At 42.1% G+C, this 11,630-nt stretch overlaps 1 protein-coding gene across 1 annotated transcript in view; it reads left to right on the forward strand.

Annotated features, from left to right (window-relative positions):
• Nucleotides 1-11,630, forward strand: part of vps8 (VPS8 subunit of CORVET complex) — a 107,033-nt gene that overhangs the window by 57,221 nt on the left and 38,182 nt on the right. Inside the window, 4 exon segments of the mRNA XM_072656910.1 lie at nucleotides 3,096-3,142; nucleotides 8,691-8,704; nucleotides 8,707-8,772; nucleotides 8,775-8,833. Coding sequence (XP_072513011.1) covers nucleotides 3,096-3,142; nucleotides 8,691-8,704; nucleotides 8,707-8,772; nucleotides 8,775-8,833 — 186 coding nt within the window.

Below are 11,630 nucleotides of genomic sequence, written 5' to 3' on the forward strand. Positions count from 1 at the left end.
GTGTGTGTGTGTGTGTGTGTGTGTGTGTGTGTGTGTGTGTGTGTGTGTGTGCATGCGCATTTACTTTAGTAGGACTAGATTTTCCTTGCCAGTGGCAAACCCAGACAATTAAAGCTAGGTCTACACAGCTAAAGTAATGGTAATACTGTTAATTTTTGCTCCACTAAATGGACAAAAGTATTGGGACACTGTCTCGTTCATTGGTTCTTCTATTAAAAAAAAAAAGTTCATCCTGCTTTTGTTGGAGTAACACTGTCACTACTGTCCAAGGCTTTCTACTAGATTTTGAAGCATTGTTCCAGTGACAAGAGCACCAATGAGGAATGAGGTCAGGATGTTGGATGATCAACACCCTATCTTCACAGCTCGTCCCAAAAGTATTGGATGGAGCACCTCCTTCCATCATTCCAGAGAACTCCGTGCTCCACAGGCTTTATACCCCTCTAGCCCACGCCTGGCATTAGATTCCATGGTTCCAATAGTTTCATGTTAATCTGCTCCAGAAAGGGGGGGCTACGAATGGGTGGGTTAATTGGCAGTACCTGATTAAGACAAAAAGGGAAAAATTCGTCAATTTTCCCGCATTGTTTTTCCATGGTCTTCTCTGGTCCCAATAAGAATAAAAAAATAAGGCAGCAATCAGCTTTTATTAAAATAAAAAAATAGCTACAGTACTATCAGTTATCACAAGAAACGCCCCCGTAACGATAGTAATACACGTGTGTGTGTAAGTGAGTCAGTAAACGGATTAGGGTCTATCTGCAGCGCTGTGTGTAATTGGGTTTGCCTTATCGTCTGGGCGCTGGCTGAGAGGTGTTAATTGAAAAGTCTGATAGTGACTGTGTGTGTGTGTGTGTGTGTGTGTGTGTGTGTGTGTGTGTGTGTGTGTGTGTGTGTGTGTGCCATCGCCAGAAAGAGCCGAAAAGGAGAAATAAACAGTGCTCTGATTCACACACCTCTCTTACGAGTTCTGTGAGAATTAGCACAGTATTAGCGCTGCTGCTGGCAGACTGGAAAGATTTGTCTCCTGGCCCGACTTCAGTGTTTGGAGTGTAAAATACGATCAAGTACGGTTGCCATAGAGATGACGACAGCGTTGGTGATGACGATGATGAAGGTTATATGTATGCGTTTAGTGTTGTGCTGCTAGTCATGTGATAAAATGCACGTACCAGTCTCATTAAACTGTGATTCCACTACACTTTGTAGTAGTGATTGCCTAGCAACAGAACGATTAACATTACTCCATATGCACTATATGTCCAAAACTTTGTAGACACTCCGTCTAATGACTGCATAGAGGGGTATAAAGACCCCCAGCATGGAGCTGTGGAGCAGTGGAAGAACTGTGTTCTCTGGAATGCTAGAGGATGCTGCATCCAATACTTTTGGGATGAGTTGGGGAGCTGGGGATAAGGTGAGGTGGTGATCATCCAGCATCGTAACTTTACTAATGCCTCTCGTTGCTGAAGTAGTAGAAAAACATTTTACTGTCTGGAACTTCCATGAGCTGCACTTTTACTGTTGAAGCATGTCAAATACCGGACAAACTGGGAATTTAAGAGGAACGTCTGCTCTGCTCTGCTTCTGTGCTGAAAGCTCAGTGAAGGCGGTCTGAGACTAAAGTCTTGGTCTGGGAGAAAGGGGCCGGTCTTCCAAATGAGTAGGCGAGCCTGGCTCCGCCTCTGGTCTCTACTGCACAGACTCTGGTTGCAAATTTGCCAACATGGCGGACAGTTTTAGCTTCATTTCTACAGAACGGACAGGAATGTTTTTGGCCGGTCTGTCAATCCACTAATCAACTGGTCAGTCATTTCATGCATCCTCATGACTGACGTTTCAAAGGAACATCCATAGAAGCCCTAATGCATTCCGGAAACAAGTCCAGTGAACTGATGAAGTTAAAAATAAATAAAGAAAGAAATCATTTGAGCTTCTGTTGGGAGACCGATTGCATGAAGAGAGCACCTCTCCAGCTGTTAAGCCTGAGGGTGTATTGGTTTTTGTGGGAGCCAGCATCTTTACATCAGTCAGGTGCTGCACTCCCCACTTACAAGGTGAAGTGTTCTTTGCATAGCCTCTCTGTTATCTAGCGGACAGCAGTAGACAGAGAAGACGGCGAGAAGCGCGAGCTCGGGGAAGAACAGGCTTTTAAAATGCTGCTGTCATGCTCTCATGTGTGACATTTGCTGTGACATTTTAGCTCCCTACCCTGTCTTCATATCAGCACCATGTAAAGGCTCTGGAATGCCATTTTCCAGCCTTTGATGTCTTCTATTACACAAGTTTTACTTCTGCGAGCTCCAAAAGCGATGGCCTGGCCAAAGTAAATGAGGATTTGCAGTTTCTCCCCCTTACCCCTTACCGAGGCATGTTTACTTACTGCTGAAGGTTGGTTCCTTAGCTTTGCACTGGTCGTTTCATCTGTACAGTCTGTGCAGCCTGGACTGCTGACACAAGGCAGGTAAGGGCCATGGATTCGTGCTGTTGCTGTCGAATTCGGACCCTACCGTCAGTGTGTCTATGAACCTCAGCAGAAATACGTCAGAGATTCGTCAGGCCAGGCTATGTGATTCTGGTCTGTAACTGCTCAGTATTGGTGAGGCTGTGCTGAACTACTGCAGTCTCAGCTTTCTGGTCTTGGCTGAAAGAAATGCTGTTGTAGCCCATCCACCTTAAGGTTGGAGGTGTTCTGAGCAGTCTGAGATGCATTTCTCATTGACATGGCATTTCCGTCTGCAGAGCTGCCATTATTGCACCATTCTGAGATCCCAGGAGATCAGCAGTTCTGGAAACGTCTGACACCAGGACTGATGATACCCTTAAAATCACTGAGAACACATTTGTTTCCCATTCTGAACGTTGATGCACGGCACTGCTGCCATGCTATTGACCGATTAGATCATTGAATGAATGAATGAGTAGGTGTACAGGTGTTTCTGTGTTTCTGCCAGGTTTTTCTTGTATTTTATGATGAAATGATGAGGAAATATTTGACAAAGCCCAGTAATTAAAATGTAAACTTGAGAAGAAAGTGGATCAGTGGATGAATCACCTGTGTTGTCATTTGTGGGATTGTGCTTTTGTGCCTATAGGATGATTACTTGGTGTTCCAGTTCCTGAAGAACCTGCTGGATCCAAGGTAAGATGATAAACTAGAGGACGTACAATGATCTGGATATTATATTAAAGGAGTAGATAATTGGTTTGTAACCTGATCCTTTTATATTATGCTGTGTTGTGCATGTACATGAGCAGCTGCTGAATTCCCGTTCACAACTTATACAAGCAGTATAACACCAGTTCAGAATTTCAGCAGTGCAGGTCTAAGCTGCTCTTATGAAGGTTTGTACTTCAGTGATCTTGATGGAGAGAACGGTACACTGGCTCTTGTCCTTTTCGTCAGTTATGAACCCCCTGCTTTTCCCTGTGGTGTAGTGATAGTGCAGTGATTTATGCTGAAGTGCTATCGGCTGTCCTCTGCAGTATTACTCTAGAGGAACAGAAGGAGAGAGAGAGGCTGATGGTATCGGACCGTGCTGGGGGTTTTATCTCTGGGCAAGGATGTGTTCCTGTAGACGCTTTCTCTTTTGGAGCAGTCCGGAAGTGATTTGGGATAGGATTTTTAGGATCGATTTTAGAAAAGCAGTAAATATCAAGTGATTCAGCTGCCAAATCCAGAGAGCGAACATGGTCCCAAATAGAGAGATAGTTCAGCAACAAATACTCTTTATTGTGAGATATTGGGTCATAATGAGACACTGACTCTTTATTCTGAGATATTAAGTCATAATGAGACACTGACTCTTTATTGTGAGATTTGGGGTCATAATGAGACGCTGACTCTTTATTGTGAGATATTAAGTCATAATGAGACGCTGACTCTTTATTGTGAGATATTTAGTCATAATGAGACACCGACTCTTTATTGTGAGATTTGGGGTCATAATGAGACGCTGACTCATTATTGTGAGATATTAAGTCATAATGAGACGCTGACTCTTTATTGTGAGATATTTAGTCATAATGAGACACTGACTCATTATTGTGAGATATTAAGTCATAATGAGACACTGACTCTTTATTGTGAGATTTGGGGTCATAATGAGACGCTGACTCATTATTGTGAGATATTAAGTCATAATGAGACACTGACTCTTTATTCTGAGATATTAAGTCATAATGAGACACTGACTCTTTATTCTGAGATATTAAGTCATAATGAGACGCTGACTCTTTATTGTGAGATATTAAGTCATAATGAGACACTGACTCTTTATTGTGAGATATTAAGTCATAATGAGACACTGACTCATTATTGTGAGATATTAAGTCATAATGAGACACTGACTCTTTATTCTGAGATATTAAGTCATAATGAGACACTGACTCTTTATTCTGAGATATTAAGTCATAATGAGACGCTGACTCTTTATTGTGAGATATTAAGTCATAATGAGACACTGACTCTTTATTGTGAGATATTAAGTCATAATGAGACGCTGACTCTTTATTGTGAGATATTAAGTCATAATGAGACGCTGACTCATTATTGTGAGATTTGGGGTCATAATGAGACACTGACTCTTTATTGTGAGATATTAAGTCATAATGAGACGCTGACTCTTGTGAGATATTAAGTCATAATGAGACGCTGACTCTTTATTGTGAGATATTTAGTCATAATGAGACACTGACTCATTATTGTGAGATTTGGGGTCATAATGAGACGCTGACTCATTATTGTGAGATATTAAGTCATAATGAGACGCTGATCTCTTTATTGTGAGATATTAAGTCATAATGAGACGCTGATCTCTTTATTGTGAGATATTAAGTCATAATGAGACGCTGACTCTTTATTGTGCGATATTGGGTCATAATGAGACGCTGACTCTTTATTGTGAGATATTTAGTCATAATGAGACACTGACTCTTTATTGTGAGATATTAAGTCATAATGAGACGCTGACTCTTTATTGTGAGATATTAAGTCATAATGAGACGCTGACTCTTTATTGTGAGATATTAAGTCATAATGAGACTGTACTGGAGCGGATTTATGTTGTTTCTCCAGGCCTACAGGGGGCGCAGGTTTGCAGTTCGCTATGCTGAGCAAATAGGAAAAATGAACAGGAAAGGTTTTAGTTTTCTCATGAGGCAGGCGAAGCATGGTGTGTATCTACTTAAGCCATCCACTCCTTTCTGTTCCTTTGAGTGGCAATATGAGTAAGTTTGAAGTTTTGTTTGATTGTCAGATAATATACATGTCATTATTTAAATAAATTTGTTTTAAGGTGCTGTATATGTCAGTATAGTGAAGTCCAATTTGAAGTTAAAATTGGCCCTTAATGCATCCTATACATAAAAGGAAATGTGTATTTGATTTAAGTGGACATATTATGATTTGTATACTGAGTATCTTTCTGTATTTTGTATTGTTTCAGTTTCACACCTTTTTTGCATTAAATTCTGTCCAAATACATCACGCGCCTGTTCCTTGGAGGAAGTGATGCAAAAGGGAGTTTAGCTGGCTGTGAATCCCAGTATAGGACACGGGGTCACATTGGGTGCAACAGTACAGAGACGCTGACTCATTATTGTAAGATTTTGGCCTACCTGCCTGTAAATGCTTCTGTGAGACTGCAGAGAGACTGCCTCAGTGGCAGAGGCAAACATGGCAGAGCCCTTCCCTACATTACCTACGACTTCCACTCCTCACAAAAAAACAGCATAACTGCTTTGAGATCAGCACCAGATTACTGCACAGTAGAGGAATGAGAAAGCAGCACTTTGCTGGAGTTTTGGAGATCAGTTCTGCGGTTTCTCGTACTGTGGGGTCAGCAGAGTTTATCTGAGCTCGGTATGAAAGAGCACTTTCTACCTGCAGCTACAGAGAAGCTGAGAGAAGTGCAGTCAGACTGACTCGGTAAACACAGCTGTTCCACTTTTTATGTCCTTTGTGGGCACCCATAGGTCAGCCACAGCAAAAACAGCAGCAGATTTGGAACCCTAAAGGGGCTACACCAACAGGACGGAGCATGCGGTGGTGTGTGTGTGAGAGGGAGAGAGTGTGTGTGCGTTCAGGCAGCTTTAGATGAAGGTGGAAGTCATACAGTGATGTGCACACCACCCAAACATCACTTAAAAACAGACAGACAGAAAATTGCGTATTATTATTATTTTCATATATTCCATTTTCCACGTCTGGTGGTCTCTGAAACAGGTGATTTTTCATTAGCTACTGACTCAGTGTTGTGAGATATTGAGGCATATTAAGATACTGACTCTTTATTGTAAGATATTGAGGCATAATTAGATTCTGACTTGTTATGGGATATTGAGTTCTAACGAGATACTCATTATTACGAGACATTGGGTTATAATTAGACACTTACTCTTTATTTTAAGATATTGAGTCATATTAGGATACTGACTCTCTTTAATGAGATTTTGAGTCATTTTCAGATACAGACTCCATATTGTGAGATATCAAGTCGTGAGATACTGACTCATTATTGTGAGATACTGAATTAAAATGAGATACTGATTTATTATTGTAAGATATTGAGTCATAATGAGATTCTGACTGATTGAGATATCGAGTTCAATTAAGATACTCATTATTATGAGATATTTGGTCATATTGAGACACTGACTTCTATTATAAGATATTGAGTCATATTAGGATACTCTGTATTGTGAGATATTAAGTTGTAATGAGATACTGACTCATTATTGTGAGATACTGAATTAAAATGAGATACTGATTTATTATTGTAAGATATTGAGTAATAATGAGATTCTGACTGATTGAGATATCGAGTTCAATTAAGATACTCATTATTATGAGATATTTGGTCATATTGAGACACTGACTTCTATTTTAAGATATTGAGTCATATTAGGATACTCTGTATTGTGAGATATTAAGTTGTAATGAGATACTGACTCACTATTGTGAGATACTGAATCAAAATGAGATATTAATTATTTAGTCACAATGAGACACTGACTCTTTATTGTAAGAAATTGAGGCATTATGAGATTCTGACTCATTATGAGACATTGAGTTCTAATGAGACTCATTATCATGAGATATTGGGTCATAGTGAGACACTGACTCTATTTTAAGATATTGAGTCATATTGAGACACTGACTTGTGAGACTTTGAGTCGTAACGATATACTGATTCATCATTGTGAGCAGTTTGAGTGATCTGCGTTAATTTATTTACAAACGTATAAAAATCAGAGTTATTAAGTTTATCATTAATAAATAAGTTATCAATGTCATTATTGAATATCTAAGTCCTGCACGTACTTGCAGACCACTGTTCCACTCAGATTGTAGTGTAAGCATTATGCTCTGTATCGTCCATTATCACAGAACTGCTGTAGTAGGTAGAAGGCTGCTTTAACAATGGGCTCCTACGGGAGCGCACTCTCATGAAGGCACATCTCAGCAGGAGCACCATTTCCAGTTAAAATCCATGAACATTGAAGCCCTGCATTCGTATGCATGGAGCTTTTTTCCCGGACAAAAGCATTAAATCTGCTTCAGAATGGCAAAAAAAAATCAGCCGCCTACAAGACGTCGCCTTCTCTTTCATAATTATGATGATTTTTCAGTCCTCCATCTCTAGAGGCGTTTAGCAGAGGCTGATTGGGGTTTGATTTGAGTGCTTTGAGCTGTGATGAAGAAAAGCCTGCTTGGAGAAACCACTCTGCGTGCCGTGTGTGTGTGTGCGAGAAAGAGAGAGAGAGAGAGAGAGAGAAAGAGAGAAAGAGAGAGAGAGAAAGAGAGACAGAGGGAGAGGCTCTCACTTTTTTGCTTTTTTTTTTTGGCAACAAATGAAGACGTCTGGTCGTCTAGAACATTTGCATGGGTTAGCCTGGTGGCTTCATGTTGACTAAATGAAATTGTAGGGGTTTTCTTGCTCACCTCAGAGGTCACTGAGGTTTAAAAAAAACAACAACAACAACATCATCCAAGCAAGATTAAAGTCTGCCAGAGAACACCTAGACAAAGACCAGGACTGGGCAGCAAGGTTTAGGCCTTCAAAAAGCATCCTAGGCTGAAACACTGCTTATAACATCAACGTGAGTGGGCGGAGCCAAACTGCTCTTTCCTGAATAGGCAGATAAATATGGAAATTTCACAACAACACAGAATTCAAAACGGGCTGAATCAGCAGCTTAGTTCCCATAAATGCAATTTAACAGTGTCTACATACTACAATGTATGGACAAAAGTATTGGGACAGTTTCCTAATTGAGTTCTATTGTCACAGGTGTATAAAATCAAGCCACCTTGTCATGCAGTCTGCCTTCATCAGTGAAAGAATGGGTGGTTCTAAAGAGCTCACTGAATTCCAGCGTGGTTCTATAATAGGAGCCGCTGCTGCTCCAACAAGAAGTCAGCTGATGAAATTTCTTACCTCCTAGATATCTTGTGGAAAGTTTTCCCAGAAGAGTGCAAGCTGTTAGAGCTGCAAAAGGATGGGAGGGTGGGGGGTGCCAATCGATGCATATCTAGTCTATGGATATAGAACGGGATGTCATAAAAGTAGGTGTCCAAATACTTTTGTCCCTATTATGTATATCAAACGCTTTTTATTAAGAAGACAAAATCTATGTTTTCTATGATATGGATACATTAAACAGTCTTCTGTGTTTCTCCTCTACAGTGAAGGTCACTCTCCCAGGCTGGGTTGAAGCTGGGCCCCGAGCTGTATGAGATGTTGGTAGGCTTGCTGTGCCGTTTTAGCCCCGCCAGGTCACAGCCTTCCTCCAGACCTCCCAGCACTACCGCCTGGAGGAAACCATCGACGTAAGAGTTCTAATCAGAAGATCTCTCTCTTTCTCTCCCTCTGTTTGGCTTTCTCGATTCCTTGCTCTCACTCCGTCGCAAGTCCCAAACACTAGCATCAGAGAGCATCAGGTAGGGGTAGTAAAGCTGTATTCTCTGAACTAATGGAGCTCCATCCAGTACCTGTAGAATTGTAAGTTGAACTGCCAGAACCAATCATCCAGCATCGCCACCTAAACCTCAGTACTGCTCTTGTCCTGGCCGAATGCAATCAGATCATCACAGCAATGTTTCAGCATCCAGTGTAAAGCCCAGAGCACACAGACCAAGCATTCCTAGGTCAAAGCCCAACAGTTTTTGAATGTTCTGAAGAATATCTGTCCATGGCACACCGGCCAAACACCACCCAGCAAACCAGCAGATCTTCATTATTAGATAAATGGGGAAAGATGAAGACCTGTCTGTTCAGCCATATTCAGACGGGATTAGTTTTATATGGGGTCCAGGGGTAATTCCCTCCTTCACGGGGAGCTCCTCTGTGAGTTTAGTCCTGTATGGATTCACCATGTCTCTTATTTTTTCCTTTTTTTTTTGTTATCCTCTGAGACCATTTCAGCCTGAATTACCTGCTGTTTTTCACTGACGTCAGCGATCGTCTGATAATCATAGACACCGTCCTAATTTAAGACAGTGTTTGGCTGCTGCTGCTGCTTTTTGCCGTATGTCGTCTCAGAGCCAAAAAACGATCGCTAAAGTAAAACTGGTAAATGAGACCCAACCTGGGTTTATCTTCTAGCAGCACCACCAGCTTTTAAAAAAGGTAAATGTTAGCTTCACCTCATATAAGACGGCAAAGTAAGTCCTCTCCGTCCAAAACTATGCCTTAGCTAAACAGTGGAATCAGTGAGTTCTTCCTTCTGTTATTTAAATATGTAAACACACACTATGAGTCCTAATGTTTGTGGACGCCCCTTCTAATGAATGCATTCAGCTACTTCAAGTTTCACCCATTGCTGACACAGATGTGCAAATGCACACACTCAGCTTGTCTAGTCCTTGTAGAGAAGAACTGCCAATAAAAAAGACTCTTTATAGCAGATAAGCATCAACCATATTGGCACCATGCCTAATGGCAGGCGTGGGCCTAGAGGGGTATAGTGCCGTTATCTATGTCTTAGCATAGCATAAAAAAACGAGCTAAACAGTGGAAGCTGCTAAATCAGTGAGCTGGTTGCTGTGGTAAGTTTTAGTGGGTATGTTACCTCGTCTGGAAAAGTCTGTTCGAAGTCTTGGCCAACTGCCTGAACTTCTTCAAAATGTAGCGGATTCAGCATTTCCAGACAAACACCAACTAACCCAAAGCCAGCCGTGGCACACCACCCCGACGCTCGGCCTGTGCACTCTGGCCTTAAAGCCTTTTCAGATACGCAGAGGCTGTTGCTGCAGTAAGAGAGGGACAGACTTTCCAGTAATGCCCTTGGTTTTAGAAGAAACCATGAGCAGGGGTTTTGACCCGCTTTTGGACGCATGATGCCTGTCCAGTAAGTTGTGTCCGAACTTTTGACTGACGTTTTATTGACTATTTCAGTAAAGAACACACCTGCTGTGACCTGCACCCCTCCGCCAAAGCATTTGTTCAGCATAGACAGGAAAAAAACCCTTTCCCCTCTGCAGGCACTCAGCAGAGCTTTAATAATGGAGTGCGCCTGGGCACGAGTGCTCTGTTTAATAAGGGAGATAGCAGAGAGAGAAAGAGTGTGAGAGAGAGAGAGAGAGAGAGAGAGAGAGAGAGAGAGAGAGAGAGAGAGAGAGAGAGAGTGAGAGAGAGAGAGAGTGAGAGAGAGAGAGAGAGAGAGAGAGAGAGAGAGAGAGAGAGAGAGAGAGAGAGAGAGAGAGAGAGAGAGAGAGAGAGAGAGAGAGAGAGAGAGAGAGAGAGAGAGAGAGAGAGAGAGAGAGAGAGAGAGAGAGAGAGAGAGAGAGAGAGAGAGAGAAAGACAGAGCAGGGTGAAAGACAGAAGGGAGATAGAAGGGAGAGAGAGGTGGAGAGTGCCCTGGAGTACTCCTGGGTGGAGAATCAATACGGTTTTTACAGCCAGTGGCACCTGCTAAATATTTGATCAGGCTTAGACACACACACACACACACACACACAGAGTAGCAATGCCATGGCTGTTCACCTACACTGTGCTGTCTCTTCCAATTCTGTCTTCCACTCCTCTTGCTTACCAAACGCACCTGTCCTGACCTTCAGTCTTCAGCTCTCTCTCTCTCTCTCTCACACACACTCTCTCGCTCTCGCTCTCGCCTCTCTCTCTCCACTCTCTCTTAACTATGCTCTTCCTTGTGTTTTTTATATATACACACCCACTCTCTAAATGTCCAAATATTTGTGGACACCCCTTCTGCATTCAGCTACTTTAAGTTGCTGACACAGATGTGCAAATGGGTATGCACACACACACACACACACACACACACACACACACACACACACACACAGCTTGTCTAGTCCCTGTAGACAAGTATTGCCAGTAGAAAAGGACTTTCTGGAGCAGTTAAACATGAACCTCTTGGCACCATGCTTCCTAAAGCCAGGTGTGGGCTAGAGGGCTATAAAGCCCCCCAGTATTGAGCTGTAGAGCAGTGGTGGTGCCCTTTTCAAATACTTTTGGGATGGCGATCATCCAACATATTAGTAAAGCTAGATTTTACTAAAAGTGTGTTCCAAGCAGTGATCCTTGCCAATAGTGGACTAAGACCTGACCGTGCTGCCTGCCCAAACGTCATGCTTTTTGGGACGTGTTGACCAGGAGTGTCA

This window comes from Salminus brasiliensis, chromosome 15 (genome assembly GCF_030463535.1).
Source record: "Salminus brasiliensis chromosome 15, fSalBra1.hap2, whole genome shotgun sequence".
NCBI classification, from domain to species: domain Eukaryota; kingdom Metazoa; phylum Chordata; class Actinopteri; order Characiformes; family Bryconidae; genus Salminus; species Salminus brasiliensis.